The sequence below is a fragment of the Hemicordylus capensis genome, chromosome 1 (assembly GCF_027244095.1).
Source record: "Hemicordylus capensis ecotype Gifberg chromosome 1, rHemCap1.1.pri, whole genome shotgun sequence".
In the NCBI taxonomy this organism is placed as follows: Eukaryota; Metazoa; Chordata; class Lepidosauria; order Squamata; family Cordylidae; genus Hemicordylus; species Hemicordylus capensis.
The window spans coordinates 209,966,028-209,992,143 of NC_069657.1; the positions used below are offsets into that span (position 1 = coordinate 209,966,028).

Below are 26,116 nucleotides of genomic sequence, written 5' to 3' on the forward strand. Positions count from 1 at the left end.
AGCACAGAAACATCAAGTCACACATCATCAAATGCAAACCTTCAGATCATGCATCACATATTCTAACATGCATGTGGATTTTTATGTTCCTTGCACATGCGGAGCTTTGCAGACACCACCGCTCCAGATGTGTTATGTATCTGCTTCAGCTGGCTGTTCCTTCTGCAAGGCCAAAAGCAATATTAATCACTTCATGTAATGTTAAGGGGATGGGACCTCCTCTCATGTTTCAGAAAGGGGCTGGGAAGTAAAGGAAGCCAAAAATTTTCCTATTTAAGGCCAAAGCAGAGGAATGCCTGTGGCTGAGTTCTAGCAGGGCCCAGTGGCTGACAGGGCAGGAGACAATTGATGGTGCTCTTTTGATTTTTCTTTTCCCCTCTTTTCTCTCTCTCTTTTACACATAGAGTCTCATGTCTAGCATCGTTTAGACATGATGAGCTGTGTGCAGAGAGTCATTTTGCTTTTCCTTGCTGTGTTGCAACCCTCAGTTATCTTGGCACAACAAGATGGTGAGTAATTCCCACGTTTCATGGATTTTTAACCAATTTTTTTCATCGCTTTAGTTTCAGAGCTTGCAAGAAATCAGCGTTGGCAGATCCACTTGCCTGTTGCCCGTTCTCAACTCTGAGCTAGTGAAGGGGTCTTGCTACAGTTTGCAGTATGAAGTACTAATCTAAAAATGAGGAAACTTTCCTTTCTATGGGCTTGAGCATACTGTGCTGAGGGTTTCTCCCGCTTCAGCTCTCTGTGTCTTGACTTGCTTGGCATTACAAGCACTGGGAACTTTTAAATGTTTCTTTCTTTTAGCTTTTGGAATAAGATCTTGGGATTGCTAGTTCAGTGAAATCTGGAAGTCATTTGTCATATATAATAAGGCTACATAATTAGCCATTTACTACATGACTGTTCTTTGTTTTATAGTCAGCTTTGCTTTGGTATTGCAGAAGCCTCTCTCTTTTAAAAAGACTTGTTTAAAAAGTGCATTTGCAAATCAGAACGGTTGGTTTAGCTTTTTGTAAAACAGCACTTGAACTTGAGAAAGATTTCTCAGATTTTTGCATTTTGTTTGTTTCTTCCCACTTTGATGAAGTCATTCAACTCAGTGCTTTTTCATCACACATTAGAGGCTCCAGCAAGATCTTACATGATCTGCAAACAACAAACTGCTATAAGATGCAGTGCTAAGCAGACCTACCTGGGAATTAGCCCAATTAAACACAGGGAAACCTTTGTGCAATTCGACATGCATAGGATTGGGCTGCAAATGGCACATGAAAGGAAGATCACCTAAAAATGAATTGGTATTAAATTGTGTGAAGAACCGGATCATTTGATAAAACCGATGCACTGGGATCTGTTGTAAATGTTTTCAGAGATGCATCAGTGAGTACTTTGGAGCTTTGAAGAGTGCTGTGTCAAGTAATGAGGCAATGTTCTGCTTTTCTTATAAATATGAGAAGTGTGCATCCCTTTTTTTTAAATTCATGCATTGTCTATGGGTACATATAGATGCAACTAAATAATAGCAAGTTTCTCATTGTAGCTTACCCCAGGGAAACAGGCATGCACAATCCATAACAATAATTTCAGGGAATGAGGCGTTGAATTACCTCATTCAATGAGTGGCTAAACATTCTGAAATCCATGCTTCAAAAAGGCAATTTCTGCAACAGTTTTCCAGATGGAATGCAAGCTTTGTTTATGAGGAAGCCAGGGGTTATACAGTATATAAGAAAATGGACTTCAGATCACAAAATTCATCTCCCCCACCTGGGGGGGTGGGCGGATAGAAAGAAACCTATAATTTCAAATCTAATGACTTTTAGAAACTTTTATGGTGCCACTTTGATGAAACAAATGTTCCAATTCCTTTTGCCAATATTAAAGAGACTGTTAAGGTCCCATTTCCATCGCCCCTCCCAGCATGACTTTACAAGTCTACTAGTTTGAATATTTTTCTATATGCTTTCTTGATCATGTAACAGTTAGCGGTGCTGGGTCTTTCTTTTTCACTCCTTGCCACTTGAGGATCTGTTATCACCTACTGTCTTTCATTCATTTATTACCAGTCAGTCATCCAGCTGTGTGTGAGAGAGAGAATGTGGGGGTGGGGGCGGGGAGGAAGAGATCTAGCAGTACAGTGGTTTTCAATGTAACCACCTATCTGGACTTTCCCTTGTGTTTTGTCTGCTCTCTCCACATCCCATTAGACTCAACTGCTTCTCTCCAACTGGCATAAAGGGATGCGGCTTGCACTTGGGGTTATCACTGTTCGTTTTTATATAATGTTTCTTTCAGGTTGTAATGATCTATTGAGAGCAGGTGTACCAAAGTCAACAACATATTTATAAATTACCTTTTTACTGATCTTTTTGTGTTTCCCATTGTCAATATATCAGTGCAAGGTCAGGCGCTCTAGGAGGCAGCAAGAGATCCAGTTGCCATCATACTAGTATGGTACCATACCCTAACATAACATTTTAAAACAAACCAGTGACATGAAATAGCTTATATTTTCCCTGAAGGAAAGCCTGCAGCTTTCTCTACAATACAAGTGACTATGCTGGTATTCTGGAGTCAGTCTTAACACTTCTGTTTGGATCCCACAATGGATGTGCTTCCCCACCCCGCCCGAAACACACACATACCTTCAACAGCAGAGAAACAGTCTATTGAGAGTGGGGAAAAGGCAATGCAGCATCAGTAGGCCAGGATGCTAAAGTCTGCCAGAAGACAATGTCTAGACATGCTCAACTGCTCTGTATGCATCGAGAAAAATGTTTACATCCTTTGTATCAAATGAATGCCCATATAACGTTTTCTTAGTTTATCTTGCCAACTGACAGGCTTTGGCAGGACATTCAGGAAGTTGCAGAGTATCCACTATGTTTAGAATGTAGCCCCTGGTTATGAATTTCATCTTTGCCCTGACAACTAAAAAGAGAAGGTGTGATATATTTGCACTGTGATCCTATACATGTTACTGGTCTATGATAATATATGGATGGTATGCATGTCTAGCTGCTGTGCTGAGAGACACACTCCTGGATCCATCTTTGTTGATGCAGCTTGACTTACAATAGGGCTATAAGGACATCTCTTTTTCTGAATCTGGTGATGGATGCAGAAAAATCTCAGACAATAGTAGCTGATCATTGCTGTGGTCATTTTGCCAGTGTTCTCTTCCTTGCAGGAAGTTTGAGATTAACTAAGCTAAGGTTCTCTGTTTTGTACTAACGTTTCTTTGACTTAAACCTCTCCCTCGGCCCCTGCCCTCCACCTCCCTTACATCATGTATAATAAAGGGCCATCTAGTGGATGGTCATTCTCCCTCATAAAAGAGCTAGAAAGTTTTTTTTAAAAAAAACATACTTACACTTTCAGTGTATACTTATTCCCCATGTGCATGCTCCAATTGCTATTTCAGGTGTCTGGCAACTGTACTTCATGTACCTGCATTCAGAGAAATTAGGAATTTCTGTTCCTAAAAATTAACATTTCAATTACTGAATTTTTATTTTATTTTATTTATATACTGCCCTTCCAAAAATGGCTCAAGGTGGTTTTCATTCAATAAGAAAGGTTTTCATTCAATAGGATGAATTCTTATTATGTTAATATATACATTTCCTTACTCCCCCCCCTTCTAAGTAATTTGATCATATCAGTTATATCAAGCCTTTAGGCGAAAGGAAATGGGATAGGGGGTGGAAGCAATGTTCAATCTTTGGGCTGCAGCCATAATAAATAGGCTTTGGTATTCATTGCACTCTTGTCTCTTCATGTTTGATATCTACTTTTGAGTAATAAATTAAAGAAGTGATGCAATTGAAAATTGATTACATGGAATCATTCTTTTTTCAAGATACCTTTTGATATATATATTTTAAAAAAAAAAACCTTCCAGGGATAATAGACAAACAGAGTCATGTTCAGCACTAATCTATATAATTTCTAAAAGAAGAAGGCCATATTTTGGGTTTTGTCAACATGCAGAAGCATGATACGAGCATGTTCACCACAGGCTGAGCTGTTAAATTTGATTTTTTTAAAGCAGAGTTCAGACAATCTATTTTTGTTAGATTGAAATCTCCTGGATCCAATTTATGTTACCTCTATGTTGGACTTGCCATTTTCTTGTGGCTTGATCCCAAGTGACACCAATAAACTCTGAATCTGATCATCATGTGGGACTGATGTTGCCCTACCAACATTGTACCTCCCTTGGGTGACCTCTGGTGCTGACGAGGTAATGATTCACCCTATACTTATCTGATTGTCAGATGTAAATGTTAGCACTGGGATCCATCCATGGGAAAGCAGTAACCACACACAACAAAGGTAATATATACAGTACATTGGTTTTAGATTCCTATTCTGAAAGAAAAGTTGGATAGACTCAGTTGGTATATCATCTGCAATAAGGATTTGGCAATGGAATCAAAGTCAATAATATGATCTTCTGGTTTGTCAATGGCAACTGAAGTGTTGTCTGTCCTATGCAAACAGATGACATGGGTGATATTTATATGCACTTAATAATTAATAATATGGTATCAAATTAGTGAACAGTGAGACAGCCCAAATGCAAAACTGCCAGTCAAAATACATGCAGGTAGCCAAGGGCTATACATAGACATAATGTGGACCACATCAATTGTTTACTTTACACAGTGTTTTAGAGCTACTGATTTGCTTCATATATTACATTTTGTGCTCAAGTTCTCCTGTATACAATATATGTATATGACATCATTTATAAAGGATTTCTATATGGTATAAATCATTTTACAAGCATCCAAATTGAACATGAACAGTCTCTTGATTCTTTTTTATTTGAAATTCATATGTATTTTATGGGCTAAAGCTGTAGTACATCATGTGGATGCTTTTCATAAATTATGTTTGTGCATGTCCTAGGAATCCAAAGAACAAAATGTAACAAATGAAGTCGCCATGGTCTCTGTGACAATCCAGTTTTTTAAAACTTATTTATATTATATCCCGAGGCCTATTCATAGACATAGTTTGGACCATATTTGTTGCTTAATATCCATAAAAATCTCATTGAATCCCATAAAAACCCCATTGTTTGTTTTAATTGGATTTTTATGGAAAGTAAGCAATGGGATTATTATAATACTGTTGCAAGTTCCCAGTTCTATACCAATTTACCTCTTAACTCCTGAAAGTCTAATTGCTTTGTCAAATACTTGTGAGTGTGACTGAGCTGAGAGTAAGACTACCACCACCACTCCATATACATTGCCAAGTGTTCAGTGTGTGCTCAAGTGGTCCTGAGGGTCAGTAGGGCAAGCATTAAATTGCATGAGTTACTTGACCTCAGATAACTGATGGGAATGAACTCTGTTAAGAAAGCTTTAATAAGCATTTGATTTAGAGCAGGCATCCCCAAACTGCGGCCCTCCAAATGTTGCTGAACTACAACTTCCAGCATACCCACAAAAAATTGTCTCTAGGGATGCTGGGAGTTGTAGTTCAGCAACATCTGGAGGGCCGCAGTTTGGGGATGCCTGATTTAGAGTTTTGATTTGTGTAGAGTGGCATTTTCCAGTGTAAAGCACAGGAGCCCCCATTAGTTGCACAGATGCCTGTGTGTGGAGTATAACATTTGATATGGTTCTGCATCTAGAATGCTCAGCATGGTTTACTCTCTGTCTCCCTCCCCACCCCCCACACCATTCTTGGGGCTGGTCAAGAAATGTCTGAGAATCCCTGCTGTAAACATTCCTGAATTATAACACACAGCTGTGCATAGCTGGTTTGTGCAATTCTGATTACCACATTTAAAATGAGAGCATTTTTGAAAGTGAGTGTCTGGGGATTGAAGTGTTGCAAAATGTAACGTTCAGAACAGAAAATGTTGGGGAAAGTTCTCTGTGGCTTCCTCTGATTTTGACAAGTCCAAATCTAAATTAAGGTCTAGGGAATCCACATCCTCTCTTTAGGTGAGTAGGTGTTCTTGGATAGAGGGCCAGTTTCATAACTTTGTGGAGGCCTGAGGCTTGAGGAAAATGAGATGATTATCTTTGCCTTGCATGACTTTCCATATGTGCTTTTGACTTGAGACCAAGACCTATCAAACATTTTCCTGAAGAAGGAGGCAGAGTTGGAAAAACTTCATTGCTTTATTGCAGCGAGGAAAAGATGAAAGTGAAGTTTCTTTTGCACTGGCAGTGATATTGTTTCACTTACTTTCAACAATGTTGAATCCATGCCATTATATTCTTGATGGGCTTATGTATTATAGGCAGAACCTCTATCCCTTTTCAACTTCTGGCAAAGCAAAAGGCACCTTCCCTTAAGTTTTGAGAATGTATTCAATGGTTGATCCAGAAGCCTTAGAACAAGAGTTTGAGAGGAGGTTTGTTTGTTCTCTCCAAAAGATGTCTACTCAAATTCTGGCTAAGACTTTTGTGTTAGGTGTTGGAGGGCCTTTTCTCAGTTCTTTTTCTCTGTCATCATGGTGAGGTAGGGCTGGGAAGCAAATGAGAGGCCACTCCATAATTTGGGCATTTTGCCTGACAATGACAATGGCAGCATCCATATTAACTTTGCATTTCCCATGTGCAATGATGTTTCCTGATTGCCCCTTCCCTTTGCTTTCTCAAGAATATATATCTGAAACATATTGTCAGTGGCAGCAGAAGGAAGGGAGATTGGGGGGAAAATATCTTTGCGTATAAAAGTGTATTAGTCTGGATTTTGTCCAGTTTAGCATCTGCTAACTAGACAAAGAAACTCCTCTTAAAATGGTGACAGTCTTATGTTTTTACAGGGAGAGAGTAACTGTCCCTGTACAGCCACAGCCCAGCATCTCTTCAGGGGCTGTTGCTGGTTTTGATCTTATTCTTCTTATTGTGATCCCCTTTGGGACAGGGGACCATCTTATTCCTTCCACTCTGTAAACCACGATGAGAACACTTTTGTTCATCATCATCATCATCATCATAATGTATGCTGGCTTCTAAGACTGTTGTGGGACCCAGGTTTGTACATTATGTTGTGATTTCTACTGATCACTAGTGTTCAAGAGGTGGTCATCACTTCCAACTAGGTCACAACCTGACCAATTGTGAGTCACTCCCACTGACTCACATCTGAGTTTGGAAAGATGAAATAAGACAGATGCATGGATGGATGGGAAGAGAGGACAGATCTAGGCAGACAAGAGTGCCTGTGAAAATGCTATATAAGATAAACAAAAGTGGGTTCCGGGAAGATCACTGGGGATCTAGATGACATGTTAAGCTTAGACGCAATCCAGGCTCCAGTTTGCACTGTTGTTCAAGCTGCTAACATGTTCTTCAAGACTTCTCTATCCCTGTGAAATTTAATGTTATAGTAGTTTATTTCTCAGGCTGTCAAAGTTGGCATGTTTGCTTAGTCTAAAAAGCAACACGAACAATTATTACATTTTGTGGCCAAATTGTTACTGAGTGACATTGAGCAGAACAATGACAGTTGCAGATGAAGTGATTTCAACGAGGCCTTTTAAGGCTCAGCCCATTTACTCCAGAGTAGGATTCCCACTCAGTGGCCTGGCTGACCCAATGAATGGCTGTGCTACATAGTGGCTTATAGGAACTAATGAAAGGATTCTAGATCTGGTGTAGACACACTCTTGCCAGCACTGATGCATCTAGCTTGCTGGGCCTTGCATTGTCCTTGCCAGAGTAGCGCTGTCACTTCCCTGAGCCTGTCTGTGGCAAAGAGTAAGCATTAGACAGCTGTACTAAGAAAGGATCAGAGTGGGCCATATCTAGAAATGGGAGGAAAGATTATTTAACAAGATGGGCCTAGTGGCTGGCCATGCCCCACTTGTCTTGCATAGGCCAGCCTCCTTCTGCAACATTGCAGGCCCAGATGATCCATAATGTATATATGGACTTAGTAGGATATTTTCAAATAGTGGCAAAGGAAGGGGAATGGACCAGTAGCAGTGCTAGTGTTGCCAGTCCTCTAGGACTTGCCTGAAGGCTCCAATAATTGCTATCTATCTCCAGGTGACTGTTGTTCAATTCAGTTCCTTTATTACAATCACAGACCAGCACAATTGACAAGGTGACTGTTGTAAGTAATGCCAAGGCCTTTAATGGCTTAATATTGTGGAAAATGTTTTTTTTAAAAATAAAAAAATACTGGGTTGGGGGATCTCCAGGAAGAGCTTCAGGAAGAGTTGGCAGCCCTAAGTTGTACTGATTAATGACCTGAGTTTTGTTTCTGAATCTTGAAATTTCTGATCTAACCCAGTTAAAAGAAATGGAGGTCATTCTCATGACCAGCTCTATTTGAGCTAAAGCAGCCCTACTCAGGAACAGCTGCTCATGAGAACTGCCTGGATCAGGACTGATCCCGGAGCTCCTTAGTCGGGTAGCCCAGGTTTTTTACCCAGGTTAATAGTGACATGCAAGGGTGCAAGCACTCCCTTTTACCCCACTTTCATGTCATGTGAACACTCGGGCTGTCTGTAGCATTCACAAAGCCAGGTGGCAAGAGCACCCAGCAGCAGGGAAATCCCCCAATCTACCACACTCCTGGCATGGTGCATTGTAGGATGCTGGAGGACTTGCATTGAGGGATGCTGGAGGACTCCTCTGATTCCCATCTCTGCTGCTTGCCTTGGTGCCACTCATGTGCTGCATGAGCAGCAGAAATTACTGGGGAGGGGAAATCATTTGTGTGGAGGCAGGTAGGAGCCTGCCTCCCCATCAGCCATCCCCAGCACAGTCGTGAGAACAACCTCATGGTATATCCTCCATATATACCTTCCTCAAAGGGCAGTAGTTCTGTAATGTAGCATGCAATATAGTCTGCTGAGCCATTCTTCCATTTTATAGTGGTGAGACTGGTATGTACAGTTATCTTGTATATAAAGTCTAATAGTAAGTTCCTCCTGGGCTTTATATAAAAGATATTGGAATGAAAAATTGTTCCTTTTTCTAGTGTGGTTCCTCTTTCTGCTCCACATCTGTGGGACTTGAAGTAATGTGTTTGAGCTGCATAACAATTGAGAAAAATCCATGTGGAACCAGCCCAGGGGGGTGGTTTCTGGTGAGTTCACTTCCTCTAAACCAGAAGTGCACTCCATCTACAATCCACTGCTGAGTAAAGTGTGCTTAAATCCACTGACTTCACCCTTAACTCCTTGACACTAGGTTGGACAGTGGCCATTTGTATGGACTCAATTTGTCAAGCATAAAAGGTTGAAAGAAGCAGCACCATACCTAGAACTCACTCACATGCACAAATCCTACTTTTCTGCACATGACTGTGTATATCTGTGTAGCATGGGCAACTAAAGAAACAACAGTGTGAACCAGTAGCACACAGGCCACTAGCAGTCATGTTCCTATGAATCACTGTGGCTGCTTTGTATACTGCCACTTTCATACAAGTATTTATCTTTAAGTGGGGAGAAAAAGTGGACTTGCATGTATGTGAGGCAGCCTGAAGTCATAGGGACATAGGAAGCTGCCTTATAGCAAGTCAAAGCATTCATCCATCTAGCTCAGTATTGTTTACACAGACTGGCAGCGGCTTCTCCAAGGTTGCAGGCAGGAGTCTCTCTCAGCTCTATCCTGGAGATGCTGCCAGGGAGGGATCTTTTGCATGCAGGTCAGTACTATATATTCCCAATGACTGCCAGATGTTATGTGTCAGGAGAAGTGATCTATAGTAAGTAAGTGGAGTACACTGAATTTAGCAAAAAGTACAGGCAAAAATCAAAGTAATTGTCAAATACTCCCATTGTTTGTAATTATATGGCTCACTTGCTATTCTGCCTTGTATTTCATCAAGAACATTTATTTATTACATATGTATGTATTAAATACTCTTGCTCCAGAATCTCAGGACAGCTAATATGTGGGCTATTCTGTTTTATCTTTCCAAGAAACATGCAAGGTAGGTTATGCTAAAGGATACTGACCCAAGACCACCCAGTTATCTTTATAGCTGATCAGGGTTTTCAATCTTGGTCTCTCCCTCAACCAAATCCAACATTGAATTACGTTTGCTGTCAGTAACATCCTCCTACATGGATCTTGTCCCTTCCAAATATTATATTATGTATTTGACTAAGGTTGTAGGAAAAGGTTCTAGATCTACAGTCTATGCACCTCAAGATGTATACACAGTTTAAAAGAACCACCCCAGTTTGAAGTTCTCAGATTTTCTGGTTTGCAGCCATTCTTGGAAAAGGAAACAGTCTTGAAAGGGAGTGTACTGGCTGGCTTTATATTTTTCCACATTGTTAGGTACTAAAGTTATAATGAAGAATCTGGCCTGTCTTCCACAAAATGTTGTCCAAATGCTTTTAATTACACTCTCTGAATCTATAAATCCAAGAGCCAAACTAATAAATACTGGGGCCTGCACAAAACATTTCTCATAATCAACAAATTAGAGAGCCGTAGTCAAATGACAACACCCTCTTTAAATGCATCTTCCCTTAAATCAATATATTTTTGCTTGAATAATGAATAAAGGATATGACATTTTAGAATTACGTTTTTGGGCAGAACTATGTGTTCCAAGAGAAGCAAAGTTGCTACTGCTCCATGTTTCTTTCTCCCTTCTTCCTGGTAATGTCCAGCATGATGCATGATGTGTTTCTGCACCCTCAGCACCAACAGCCAATAATGTGAGCTGAGGAAGTGCATAGCATGATGACTTCTTAGCATGCTTTGCAAAGAAGAGGGCATAAAAAGACATGGTGGTAGCAGTTCTATATACAACAAATATTTATACACCAATTTTCAACAAAAGTTTCCAAAGTGGTTTACATAGAGAAAAAATAAATAAATAAGATGGATCCCTGTTCCCAAAGGGCTAGTAATGTATAACCTCTGCTTCCCCAACCAATATCACCTTGAAAATCATCTGGGTTTTGCATGCATTTTTGCTAAATACTCAAAAAACCTCTGGAGGTTTTGCAAGCATTTGACAAGAACGCTCACAAAAACCGAGATGGTTTTCATAGGCCCCTCTCCTGGAGCATTCCCAGACAGCCGGTTTACCACGAGGCTTTACTGCGAGTTCAAATTTGTTCAAAAAGAAGAAACAAAAAGTCAGTTTTTAAGTCCCAGACATAAATTGGGCTAGGCTGTAACACATGATGAGGCTATTCTCATGATCAGCCAAAATCAGGCTAAGGGAGCCTAGCCCAATTTCGGCCGATCATGTGCTGCAACGGGAGCCACGTAGCTCCTGGCAGCAAACCTCCCAAAGTACCCCTCCCCTTAGCCGAGGTTAATGGAGTGAGCGCGCCGTTAACCTCATCTTTTTGATCATGTATTGCTGCGGTGTGGCTCCGTGCCGCGGCAACACACGAGGAGACCTCAGGCCGGGAGGCTGCAAGCAGCTTCCATGGGCTCAAGGGTCTCTCCAGCATGCACCGTGCACTCGTGCGGGGCATTCTGGAACTTCTGGGGGCTGTACGGCCCCTAATCCCTGTGATTTGCTCCCAAAGCAGATAGTTGAGGAAATTGCCACTTTAAGGTAAACTGCTACTTCAGGGGGTGATTTTCTGTAGGAAAACAGTATGTGGAGAAAGTATGGACCACATGCCCTAGCCCTTCCCTTGCCCTTGCCCTGCCCTCCATACCTGTGCTTTGACAAAAAGAAGCCTTCCTGTTTGAAGCACACATCTATTTCTTCATTCATTCCATTTATATACTGCCTTTCCTAAAGTGGCTTAGGGCGGTTTACATTAAAATCAAAACACATTTACACCAGATTAAAAGTAATTAAAATTAAATTTAAAACTAGATTGCATGTGTTTGAGTGCATGTCTTCTCTAGTAAGGATGTGCATGAAATGGATTTAGCATCCTGCACTAAATCCCCAGAATGTTCTGTTGGAACAATGGTTCAAGACAGATTTTCTGACAAAACAAAATGACGCTCCTCTGGCTTTTGTGCATGCACAAAAACCATTTGCATGGTCAGCACCACCACACAAATGGCCTCTGTGTGTGCACAGTGGCCAGAAGAGCACCATTTTGGAATCCAAAATGGCGCTCAGAACACTTTGAATGTTCCGACTTGAAATGGGCCATTCCATGCTCAGAACAGACCCTTCATTTGAAGGGCTCAGAACACAAAAGTTTCGAACTCAGAACACAAAAAATGGCCCCTTTCAAGTTGGAACGTTCCAAGTGCAGAACGTTCTGCACATCCCTTTTCTCTAGTACTAAATGTAAGAGAATGGGAAAGAATATGTTGTGTCTACTTTGCTCTTCTTTCACAAACTCTCTCCAGAAATACTCATGAGCTGGTCAGAAATATGGTGTACTTTAGAGCCTTCTGTTATGAATAGGCTCCACATCAATGCAGTATTAGGTCTCAACAGCTTTTGTTTGGAAACCAAACCAGAACAAAGATGTACAACCAACAGGCCGAAAGCTCTCTGCTAAAATGTTGTGTCATAGCCTAAAGCATTCTAACCAAGAACCCTACAACCAAGAAGTGCTTCTTAAAGCTACAGCAATCTATTTATACCAAACTGTACCATACACCACATCTTCAGCTATCTATTTGCGCTCCCATTGCACTTGAACTCTCTTGTCATCATTTGCTCTGTGACCTTTGTACTGTCTATTTTGGGGATAAACGAATCATCTTTAGAAGCATACATGACAAAAACTGAACATGAGCAGAGTGGCTGTGAAATGAAGTTGCTAATGTTAGATCTCTCTCACTTATATTGTTTCTTAAACCATGTTGTATAAATAAATTCTGCAGGGCATGCAGAATAGGTGCCACCAGTTCTGCCTGCATTATTAGTTGAGTAATTCTGGTGATATTTTTTTTTTGTTTTCTCCCTTTCTAGCTTTATATTGTAGATGAGATCAAAGAGACAAGGGTTCAATCCAGAGTCATCGCCTTGATTCAAATCTATTCTTTATCCAGGGGATTAATCTTCTCTATTGGAGAGTGGTTATCAATGCAGATATTTATCATTAAATCTCTATTAGACTATTCCTTAGTTCAACTTTACTCTGACATTTGTTGTGTTGTAAGATACACTGCATACACTGACCATGCACCATAATTGCATTGTGTTATCCACCTTCTCTCTTAGTGCAAAATCACCAAGAAAAGTAAAATGCTCAATTTTTAATAGTTGTTTCCAAGACAACTACAATGCATCCTAGAAAAGAATGTGTATACATCTTTTAGATCTGGGCTCCCTGCCCCCCTCCCACAGATGAAGGATTCATAGAATCATTGCTTCCCTGTCATAACTCATGCCCTATTGCATGGAAAGTTACCTCAGCTCCTTTTTATTTGCTTCACATCTAGCTGACTCTGATTTCCTAGATTTGGAAACTTTGCCTGTTTCATGTCAAGATGACAATGGAAAACATGATATAACCCTTCAGACAACAACAGTCATTTGTTACATTTACTTTGGGTGCATTTCAACCACTGGGAGATTTTTGGCTGCTTTTAATAAAACACAGCAATGGAGATTCCTTTCTTATTAACAAATAAACCACTTCCATTTTCCAAGATTTCATGTCAATTGAGCACTGTAATTTTCAAAAAAATTAAACATAAGAGAATGAGAAAGAATGTACTGTGCTCTTTGGTTAAGTCTGCTTGTTCTTTCTTTGTATAATTTTCTTCAGAAATCATGTCAACTGGGGAAAATATCACGGGCCATATCATGCTTGATGGATGTAAAACATGGTGGCCTATATCGTGGTAGTTGGACTTGGGCAACATCTTTTTCAATCACTACTTGTATTTACCATTTATTTTGCATAATCACTTTGCTAGTAGCTGTTATTTCCTGCCCCCCCTGCTCCTGCCCCTCCCCCTCTCATTCCTCCTCCTCCTCCTTCTTTGTAAACTGCTTTATGAACTTTTTGTTGAAAAGCAGTATATAAGTAGTAGCAATAGTAGTAGTAGTAGTAGTAGTTCAATAGAAGATACAAGTGATAGGGCTGCCACCCATACTCTCTCTATATAACAAGCCTGCATATCCTGTGACCTACTAAATTAAACATAGAGACTGTTCACACAAGCAGCCCTACCCAGGCTTCCACAGCCCTACCTGGGTAGGGCTGCTTGTGTGGAGTGCTGGGATCAGGGTTGATCCTGGCGCTGCCTCGCCAGGTAGCCCAAAGTTTTTCCTCGGACTATTACTGGGGTAGAAGTGCATAAGCATGCCCTTCCAGCCAGGTCCCTGGTTATGTGTCTGCACAGAGCTGGGCACCTAGAATACTGAGCTTGTGGGAAAATCCCCCAATGCACATGAGCATTGAGGGATTTCTGGAAGCCGGGCTTCATTTCCCTGGCCTCCAGATGGCTGCGTCATCAGGAGTAGCACGGCCCAGTTCAAAGTGAAGATTGTTGGGTGGAAGGTAAGATTGATCCTGCCTCCCCACTCCCTCACCTCACCCCTTATCTATGAGCGGGGCACTCATGGGTCATGTGAACAACCTTACAGTGTTTCCTAAACAGAGAATTTTTGACATGGAGGAAAGGTCTAATACACTGTCCACAATATGCATTCTGAAGTGGTACATTCGTTTCCTGATCATTTATATGTATAGCCTCTGTGTCAGGAGGCAGAGTGTCACAATATGTTTCCCCCCTCACCCATTCAAATGCAGTTGACACATAGCAGAAGAAGCTGCATTTCCTCTTTTCTTACGAGCTCTCTGGAGTTGGTTGCCAAGTGTTGTATTCAAGTGCAGTGAATAAACTGTGTGCTGCCCCCTTGAATTCCAGGCTTCCTCCTCCCTTTCTTTCCTTGGGCAAGGAGAAACCATGTGCAGGCCTATCTTAGGAATTCTCCTAGCTAGAGAGCTGTATAGAACCCTTGAAATTCCTAAACATGTATGGAGTCTAAACTCAGTAGCCCAGATTCAACAGATAAAATGGCCGGTACTCAATAGAACAACCTTTGTGTGTGTGTGGTAAATTTGTGGCATTTGGTTACTTCCCATGCCAGAACTTTCAGTTTCTAGGAAGGGTCAGTGCTAGTTTGGGGTTTAGGGGTAGGGTCCACACAAAACTGGCATGACCAATCCTACATGGCCTGTGCATCACAATTAGCAGCTGGGTGGGGAAAAGTCAATGAGAAACAGCAACCACACCACTAAAGTAACCCTTTCCCCAATACATCCTCATTATCAATATGGAAAACTGGCCATACAGAAGGCATCACCTAGACACATTTCAGCCAGTCATGTGATATGGCAGTAATCAGCATGTACTGAAGCTTCTTATAGGTCTGGACTTGGTGAGTCTGAAGCACTGAAATAATGCTTTCAATTTGAGAGTGGAGAACTCACTGTGAAAGTGCCCAATTCATTTTGTAAGTTCAAAATGAATTGGGCACTTTCACAGTGAGTTCTCCACTCTCAAATAAGGAATCAGTAGGGTCTGTGGGTGTACAGTAATTACAGGTTCTTTCAGAATGACAAATCAGTTTCATACCTTCTTCATTGGCCATAGGATGGCCACACCAATAATTTTGTCACAGAATCCATGGGCTTTTGTTTTAAGAGTGCTGAAGCTGCATTTCTTATTCTCAGAAGACCTCTGACTCCATTGTGTGTGTGTGTGCGCGCGCTATATTTCTATACCACCTGACATGTGTATCCCTGGGCAGTGTACATAAGTTAAAATACATGTTGAAGAGAATTATCTATCTCCCTCTGATTTAGCTATCTAATTGCAGTGAGGGAATAGGAATTCCAGTGTATCAAGCATTCCTACATTTTTGCAAGCATTCTTGTCAAAAGTTTGTAAAACCCTTTGAGGGTCCTTTTCAGTATTAAACAGGAATGCTTACAAAACCCAGGTTATTTTTAAAGTGAGGGCAATTGCACATGTCATTAATTCTGCACTCCAGTGCAGCTGTACTGAATTCATAAAGAAGCATTTCAAGATAGAGAGGACATACTGTATTAACAGCACTTAGTCCCTGAGATGTTTATCAGATACTACTCTCCTTGAATGGCAAATATTTCCAAAACATGGAAACAACTAACAGTGCTTCTTGCATGTTCACTACAGCTCCATCAGCATGCAGAAGGAGTTTATATTCAGGAGACTTTCAAATAGTGGCTGGAACATAAGAAAACATGATGGCCTACAAAAGAGAAACTAGAATTGTTTTGGGTTTTTTTTTACCCCATGAAGAAAATTTCTAATATATTAAAAAAACATCATTTTATTTATTAAAATAGTACCTGTCCAAATTTTAAAAACTCGCTCAAATGCCATAGCTGTCCAACCATGGGATCCAAAATAGATACACAAATGAATTTAATGAGGAAACTGATAAAGTTATATATAAATGAAGATCTGTGTTTTAGCAGATGAGTCCTATATCATATGATTTACAGGTACTTTCATTTTATTGTGTAGTCATCTTTTTGAGATAGTAAGCTGTATTAATTTAATTTACATTAGCTGAGCCAAATACTTCACTGGCTCATAACCTTTGAAATTATCAAGGCTATTTATCAATTTGCCCAAAATTAATGTTTTATCATGTATGCTACAGTGCTGCAGAACAGGAAAGAAATTCATTCCAGGTATATCAAAAATACAGATGATTCATCAATAGAACAATATCGGACCTCTGAAAAGTATACAGTGTACTGTGTTTGATTGGCCAGCAAACTCGCCTGACCTGACCCCATAGAGAATCTATGGGGCATTGCCAAGAGAAGGATGAGAGACATGAGACCAAACAATGCAGAATTGCTGAAGGCCGCTAATGAAGCATCCTGGTCTTCCATAATACCTCATCAGTGCCACAGGCTGATAGCATCCATGCCACGCCGCATTAAGGCAGTAATTGCTGCAAAAGGGGCCCAAACCAAGTACTGAATACATATGCATGCTTATACTTTTCAGAGGTCCGATATTGTTCTATTCTACAATCCTTGTCTTCTTGGTTCCATGTAATATTCTAATTTTCTGGGATTGTGGATTTGGGGTTTTCATGAGCTGTACGCCATGATCATCACAATTATAACAAATTAAGGCTTGACTTATCTCGCTTTGCATGTAATGCGTCTGTCTCATATATCAGTTTCACCTTTTAATTTGCATTACTGAAATTAATGGTCTTTTGCACGATATTCTAATTTTCCGAGTTTCACCTGTATAATGATCTTACATAAGATATGTAACTTTTCTTGGCAGAAAAACATCATTCCCCCATCTGTAAGATTTTCCCCATAGTTACTTCCTTCTACTGCACAGGGAACACATTTGGCAAAACCATTCTTGAAAGAATTTGTATTCCTTACCTGAGCCACCTAATGGCGCAGCGGGGAAGTAACTTGCCTAGGGAGCAAGAGGTTGCCGGTTCGAATCCCCGCTGGTATGTTTCCCCTATATTAGGCAGCAGTGATATAGGAAGATGCTGAATGGCATCATCTCAGGCTGCACGGGAGATGGCAATGGTAAACCCCTCCTGTATTCTACCAAAGAAAACCACATGCCTCTTTGGTTATCAGGAGTCAACACTGACTCAAGGGCACAACTTTACTTTACCTGAGCCTTCAGATTTGAGCTTCCAAGTCCCCAAACTGGAAGTGCATTTTATAGACTAAGAACACGCTTGCTGGATCATCAGATTAAAGGTCTGTCTAGTCTAGTATCTTGTTTCTAACAGTAGCCAGACAGATGCTTCTGGGAAACGTACAAGCAGGTATGAAGGAACAGCTTTCCTTTTGTTTGTTTTAAACATCTGGTATTCATAGCTGAATTGCTTCTAAACATCCATTTAGATATTTGTTGGTTAATGAATCATTCTGGCATAACATCCCTTCACTAATCCGTTTTGAAAACCTCCAATAGTGGGCATTGCCATATCTTACAGTAGTGGATTTCATAGGTTAATTGTGTGTTGCCTTTTTAATTATTCCTGATCACTCTCGTGTATTGAATAAATAAAGAAAAGTGTTTGACTTTAAGGGAAATAATCAATAGTGCAGTAATACAACAGGTCTGATGTGAATGCAAAAGAAAGAAAGAAAACAAAGGACAGTGCTGAAGAAATACTCTTGTTTAAAAAACAACTTGCATTTGTTACTCAGACTGTATGTTTAGTTTGCAGTTAACTAAAACCAAAATAGTTCAGTATCAGGACCTCTGCCCTCACATGTTTGTTTGCTTTTACTAACAGGACCCTGCATCAAATGACAATTGCTCCTAGCTACACAAGCTACACAAATAACTTGCATTAGCTACACAAGCACTTGTTGAGTGGTAGCTTTGTAGTAACTTCCCTTGAGCTACTGAGAGTTTCCCAAGGATACCTGCAGCTTATCTCTCTACTCTTCAGTAGTAACAGATGGCAAGTAGTGATTTATCATAAGCAGGCAACTACAAATATACTTGCCAGCTTACCAGAGGAGAGTTCCCTCAGCCCTCTGGCAAGCAGGACACCCAGCACCACACAGATCTCACCAGAAGTCTCGCCTCCACTGCCATTTTAAAGAACATAAGAAACAGCAGGAATCCGTTCCGGGCAGCAGGAGAGGGCTGCCCTGTTTCTTACCATCTTCATATCCCAGTGCAGATGGCAAAAGGCCTGCTTTTCTCCTAAGCCTTCTGCCTGTGTGCCAGAAAAGGATCTGAGGGAAGAGAGGAGGCTGGTGGCAACCACACATAATGACTGACTAGTGAGCTAAGCCTAAATTTGTGGATCCCTGATCATAAGGTAGGGATAGATGGCAACCACCCTAGGTTAATGACATTATGGCTATGTCCCAGAGCCTCATGTGTGCACAAGAGCTGTTCCAACAGAAGGGAACCACATCACATTTTTCATATAGCAAAATTAACTTTTTGAATTCATTACTACTGTATATGGTGACTAATATATTAGAAGGCTTTTAAAAAGGATACGGCAAATTCATGCAATGCTAGTCTAACAACAGTTATTAGACAATGGAAATGAAAGATCTTCCATGTACAAAGGTGGTATACCTCTGAATTATCATAAGACACGTGTTGTGTACGGATTCTTATTCTCAGCACTGTTTCTGTATCCAATGCCATGCTGTTGCACTAGTACCAGAGATATAAACAGTATATTTTATTAATTCCAGCACTATCACAGAGAAAAATCACCCCCCAAAATTGCACAAAATCACATACATTTCATTTGACTATGTTTTTATTTTATTTTTAAAAATTAAATCTTAACACCAGTGCTTTGCTCCATTTTCATGTTTCTACAACAGACTGATTCCAGTTTGTCCTTATACAGAGAGGCACTCATGCTGAGTGGCATACAGAATTATGTGTCAAAATGTATGGATGTCAGAAGAAACAGAGTGAGGCCACTTTCATCTGGTAATAGAGTGTGGGATATTCAAAGCTGCCATGCAAGTTTCAAGCACAATTTTATTCCCTGTACACACACTGCTGCAGGCTTCTACCCTCAGTTTTGCACCCTGAATGAGGGGCCCAGCTCGGCTTGAATTCGAGCCATTTTGGGCCCAGTTTGGGGGTGCCAGGGACTTTTGTTTCCTTGTTTTAAATGGTGGACTTACTGCCTCCAAGGCCCTCAGGGGGTCCTGCTGGTGGCTGTGGGTGGCCTCCAGCAGTTCCCCCTCTCCCTGCCAGCCTCCCTTCAGTCTCTACCAGGCCATTTCAATCCATCTTTGGTCCATTCTTGCCCTTTCTGAGGTGTGGAGGCCATTTTGCAGGCCACCACACATGTGCCCTGGTCATTTGCCTGGCCAGGTCATGGCCATGCAAATGGCCAGGATGTATGCGTGGCAGCCTCCCAAATGGCCACTGCCACCCAGAAAGGGCCGAAACGCCCCCAAAATGGGCCCAAATCGCCCTTAGAAGGCTTGGTGGAGGCCGAGGAGAGGAGAAATAACCTCCGGAAGCTCCACCATGGCAGCAACCCCCAAGGCTGCTGAATCCAGTGGCAAGATTTTAAAAAAAACTAGGGGGGAGAATCTGTAGAACCCCCAAACTTGTCCCAAGCTGGCCCGGGGGGCAGGGTTGAACTTGACCTTGAGCCGGACTGGTTTGATGTCAAACTAGCTGGAGGTCAAGCTGGTTTGCACATTCCTACAGCTGGCAGGGAGGCAGCGACCTGACCTGCCATCCCCCTGAGGACCTGCCATTCCCTCACTCCTGGCAGAAGTGGTAACTGCAAAGCCAGCAGCGGGGGGTGGGGCAGTGACCCACCCCGCCATCCCCCTGTGGCTGCCGGCCCCTTCTCTGACAAAGAAGAGTCATGCAGAGATGCCTTTTAACCATTCCTGGCTGAGCAGTAACAAGTACAGAGCTGGCAGCAGCAGGGAGGTGGTGAGTGTTCTAGCTAAAAGAACAGTGGGCTCACGCTCTTTTAAAATCCAATTCCTTTATTACGAGCACAGACCAGTACAGTGTACAAACAGAAGTCCAACAAAAACCTACATACAGTAACCTACAGATTTATAATACAATGGTTAAGCATAATACACAAGCATGCAGATCAGTTAACAATTATTCTTAAGGAACTCCTGGTGGATTTTACTGGCTGTAAAACAGAACTTAGCCACATTATAGGATCCTAGGTCATTCTGGTCAATTAAAAGATAATCAAGATAAAAAGAGTCTGTACAACCTGGATGGCAATTAATAAAAGGGGTTATATGTATACGCCGTATATCTTGGTAAAACTGGCAGTGGAGGAGCACATGAGCCATTATTTCAAAATCACCCGATTTGCAGAGACAGGTACGTTCTTTGTAGGGGATTTTTTGATATCTCCCTTCCAGGACTGCTGATTGCAAGGCATTGCATCATGCCTGTGTCAGAGCTCTGTGGTATTTTCGCACGATTATCTGGTTTAGGTATCTGGCAGGGTTGAAACTCAGAACTTGGTTGCCCAAATGGACACCAACAGGAATTGAGCCCTGATCAAGCTGATGCTCCATATCCTTTGAGTTTGACCCTGGCCTTTTCATACCCCAGAGTTATTAATGCAAGAGGGGAGAAGCCACAATGGTGCAGCCCTTGGTGCAGCCCTTCATCCAGCTCTCTTTTCCACTTGGAGTGACAGCTATCCTTTGACACAAGTGGAGCTAGGCCTGCAGGGTGGAAGTTGGGCATGTTCTTTTAAAAGAACACTCCGCACCTGCACAGAGGCCATTAAAAGAGGCTGCTTAACCTGGCTCTGTCAGTCAGTGTTAGTGGCCGGCCAGGCCAGCTGAGGGGAGGGATGGCAGGTCCAGTCACCACTCTCTGCAGATGCCAGCTCTGCACTTGTTCCTGCTCCACCAGGAGCAGTTAAAAGGCATCTCTGCATGCCTCTTTGTCAGAGAAGGGGCCAGCAGCCGCAGGGGGCTGGTGGGTCAGGTCGCCGCCTCCCCCCCCGCCCGCTGCTGGCTTTGCAGTTACCATTTCCACTTGGAGTGGTTCAAAGGCACTTCTGTGCCTCTTCTTCTTCTCAGAGGGGGATGGCTGGTCGAGTTGCCACCTTCCGCCTGCTGAGGGCTCTACACAAGGCAATTTCGAATTTCACAGTGCCCCAGATCTAGAGATCATGCAATAGAAAGTAGCATAGAAGCCTGCAGCAGCATCTATAAGGTAAGATGGCACTTGGAACTTGTACAAAAGCTTTGAATGTGCACACTTTGTTGCCGTATGGAAGTGGCCTCAGATAAATGAATTAAAATGATGTGTACTGAAAGCACATGTTGTTGTCTTGATGGATGACAGTAAACATTACTGTTATCTTGTAATTCTTGTTCTAGTTGTTATTACAAGTTTTATTGATTTAGATTTAGATTTAAAACAAATACAGTACAGACAGAGCCAGAACTCTAACAAGGTCATTCCTAAATTCATGCATGAGAATGTTTACTGCACTCCATCAGGGCTTAATCATGCATAATCATGAATCATTCTGGCATAACATCCCTCCAATACTGTTGCTGTTGCTGATGTCTCCCTTGCGTGTCTTTTTAGATGCAAGTCCTTTGGGATCAGAGAGCTTGTCTTCTCACTCCTTTGCCTGTGCAAATCACCTTGAGAAGCTTTTTGTTGAAAAGTGGTACATAAATATTCTAAATAAGTATAAATAACCAGTTTTGGGACTGAAGCCATTGCATGCAGTGTGCAACCCAATTCACTCCAGAGAAGTCTCAAGTAGAATGAATGCACCAGAATCTCAGGTCCCAGAGGTTATGAACTGTTGAATTAGCCTTTTTCAGATCTTTAAAGTGAATATAAACTAATCCAAGTGAGAGGAAGCATCGCTGTCTCCGGCTGTGTCCCTAACCTAAACATGTTCATTTCAGTGGCCGAAGAAGCAAGCCTGGTTCCCTATGCCTGTGTGCTGCAGATGTTTTAATGCACACACATAGGCCAGGGCAGAGCCTGCTGCCATGATGCCACACCATGTTCAGTCACTACACCACTTTAGACATATGCAAAGGACTTCAATCATTGTGGTACTTGCATGATCAGTATCTTCTCTAAAGCCATAGTCCTTGATCTAGAACAAGTTAATGCCTCTCTAGCCCCAACATATTCAGTGGAATTTAATTTTGTTTCAGTACATCCTGCCCCACTGATTTCAATGGAACTTAATTGCAACTCATTTGTTCCTTGCTTGAGGGTAGTGTTGGTTATTCAAAACGTGGATACAGTATACCCAGTTACAAGGAGGGAATGAGAATGCATTGATTACTCCACCCGGTATTTATATCATGGAAGAAGTTCTTTCTGTGTTCTGTGCTTGCCTCTGCGGAAGCACAGTGGCCACTAAGTGCATAGGTGCCAGGTGACATGGCTAGCCAGTATGCTCAGCAGGAGGAGCGCACTAGCTAGCCATGTCACCTGGCACCCATGTACTGTACGCATTTTTAAAAACTTTGGAATAGGACTATTGTATTCACAACAATCCATGAATAAATTTAATTTATCTGAGGTACTAAAGCAGTGTTGTGGGGGAATGGTGGTGGTCTCAGCTGTTCTTCACTGTGAGGAGCATCCAGTAATGTTTTTGATTTCATTTTCAAAGCCCACACATTTGCTCTCTTTTTTCTGGTTATTTGGCTGTTGCTGCTTTTGACATACAGACTGTGCCACAATTAGCAATCTGGAGACTGGTATATATGGGTGGGACAGCATCTTCTTGTGAGGTATTTGTCGATGTTAACCCAGTTCCTAACCACCAACATCCCCCATGGGAATAAACTTGGTAAATAAAGAAACAAAGGCAACCCAAGGAAGTTTGGCTGTCACACTATATTCAGTATTAACACAGGACCTGCCCAACCCCACAGCCTTCAAGTTCCTTGATAAAGTTCTTTAATCTGGTTGCCCTTCACACAGACATCCAACAGTGTGGAAACTACTTTGGAATGGTGTTTTCCTTCTGCTCAGATACTTCTTAGTGGCCCCTCTTCCTAACATCAAACCTCCAACAGGCTGCCTACTGAACTCCAGGGCCTTTGCCTGGGCCCCTTCTTGCCTCACTAGAGCACCATGTGCCCTCTGTGCACCCTCATAAAACTGCTGGTAGTAAGGCTACACCAGAATTACACTTGGGTAGAAGGCAAGCCCATTAGCTGATATACTTTGCCAGATACACCTTTGATGCCAAGAGTCTCCGGACGCTAAGGCTGTGACCCTGAATAGGAACTTCTTGCATTTCAGCTTATCTCACATGAAAATACATGATAAACTCCTCATTAAGCCATCAACACTGCAATATCCAAAGCTATCCAACTTTTATAAGTGTTAATTGCTTAATTTGCTTTTTCTTGCCTGGAGTCGGGGAATTCAGGAGATGAGAGAACTTAATTCTATGAGCAGTCTAGCAGAAAATTGCTATCACTCATCATGTTCAGGCGAAATCATAAATCAAGTGCAGAAGTATATGGCAGAGAAGCTTTGTATTTTAAGTTGTTAGTACAACCAGCAAGTTTTGTGCACCGGACTGTTTGGTCTTCAGTAATGGTAAAGTGTTAGACATGCAAATCTGCAGCTTGGGGATCACAAGCAAAGTACATGGGAAGAATATAATGTTGTCTCACGAGCCCTATTCACATGTTATGTTCAACAGACATACAATCTGTGTATAGCACATGCACCTACAGATCAGTACACATGTACAGCTATTCATATATTATGTTCAGTGTAGGTACAGTAGTACGCTTGCTGTATGTACTCTGCATTTCCTGGGTCCTGTACCCAGGTTCATTTCTAAAATGAACACATGTACAATCCTTCACACAAACACGTATATATGTGCAGAAACCTGTATGTATGCATAGCATAATGTCTGAATGGAGCTACAGTCTGCAAAGTGTTCTGTCCATCATGCCTTAAACAGTACATGGATCACTTTTGTTTATATGACTTTGCTTCAAAGGTGTCATTATGCAAGTGGAAAGCACTTCCACTCAATTTTTGCTAATTTCCCCTATCTACTGCAGCTAAATCGCCTCTGAAAAGCTGCTCATGAGGGGTGGGAGATTTTTCAGAACTATGTGATATGTGGTGTAGAAGGATGCAGTGGTCAAAGAGGAATAATGAAAAATCAGGTAGTCCATTTTGCATGAATGAAAATGCTTTCTACACATGAAGGCACCTTTGGATCCAAGCCTATGAAGCTGAACTCTACCTACCCCAGAAGATGTCAAGGCTGGACTTAGGTTCTCCAATCAGTCTTGTGCCTTTTTGTTGTTGTTTAGTTTTTGCCTTACCGTTGGCTGCTTCCATTTCAATATCTCACCTTACAACAAGTGGTCCGAAGAGAAATGGGGCTAACAGATGCCTGCACCATTTGAGAAAATTTTCTGTTTCGTCTTGGGGGATCTTCATTTTCTTCTTCCTCTCTGTCTCTTTGTTAGGAAGGGATGTAATATTGATCAAAACTGCATTGTTTTTATCAGTGAAAGGTGGGGGGAGGCTCCATCTTAATCATACAATTCTAGTCTTGATAGATATGAACAACAACTTGAAGAAGGATCAGGGGATTTGGTAAAGCAAATATTTATTTGGAAGTTAGTTTCACAGAACTCAATTGGATTTCCAAATAAATGTCTTCATTCGAGCACCAGGCAGCAATCCAAGTGCCAGGTTTAGTTTGAAGGCTGGTATGCAGACATGGTGGGTCAAGCTAGAATGGAAGGAATTATGTACACAGCAACAGGCAAAACGCCAGGGGAAAATTCTCAGAGGTGTGGAAAGCTTCATTAGAGGCATCCTACTAGTCCATCTTACCTTCGTTCTCTTGCTGATGGCTCTCCTTCTGTTCTTTCCCCTCTCTTCACATATCCTTTTCTCATCCAGGGTCCATGGCACACTTTAAGGTTGCTATGTGGAAGCCATTTTAAATGTTCTCTGCCATGGCTGCTGCTACCACATGGTAAACCATTTGTGTGTATGGATCAGTTCTTCACATGGATTGGACAATTTTCATATGTAATGCAAATAAGGCTGCAGTGTTTCTGTTGGTGTCTTCTATTGTTTGTAGATAATTATCTGGTTTTATTAGAAGCCCAGTATGTAGGGTTATTAACCAATTAAAAATTGTGTCTTTTAATGGATGAGATAATTTCATTTCAATACATTGGCATCAACAAGGGTGGTCTTTTTAGAATATTGGGTGAAGTGAAAATAATGTGTAATTAAATAAAAACTGTCATTTACTGTGAAAGGCCATCCTTAATACTTTTGTTTCATTTCCTGATATAACATGAGTGAAATAGACTCAAGAAATAAACATCTGTCCTGAACTTGCAGCTCCACCAATTAAAATTGGCCCACACCACTAAAAATTGGTCCCATCTACTAATCAACCAAAGCTTTACTTCACTTCATTAATCTACTGTTTAAAGCTTGCAGCCTGGTTATCTATTAATTCTGAATGAAACAAGTCAAAACTGAATGTTTAATCTCTTTACCATTAAAAATGGAAAGAGTCCTGAATACTTTCACTGGCATATCTAACCTCAACACTGGTAGTGTTTCAGTATGTTGTGGTGTAGGACTATTGTAAACTAGGGGTGGAAATCAGGCCCTCAAAGAGACACTATCTGCTATTCCCCCATCCCTGTTGCCAAACCCAGGGGCAAAAGAGGGAAATAGAA

General features: G+C 41.5%; 1 protein-coding gene across 1 annotated transcript in view; it reads left to right on the plus strand.

Annotated features, from left to right (window-relative positions):
• The first annotated feature begins 313 nt into the window (after window positions 1-313).
• The window catches only part of COL3A1 (collagen type III alpha 1 chain), a 114,667-nt gene continuing 88,864 nt past the window's right edge, over window positions 314-26,116 (plus strand). Inside the window, exon 1 of the mRNA XM_053281462.1 lies at window positions 314-509. Coding sequence (XP_053137437.1) covers window positions 431-509 — 79 coding nt within the window. The 5' untranslated portion in view covers window positions 314-430. The remainder of the gene's footprint in view (window positions 510-26,116) is intronic.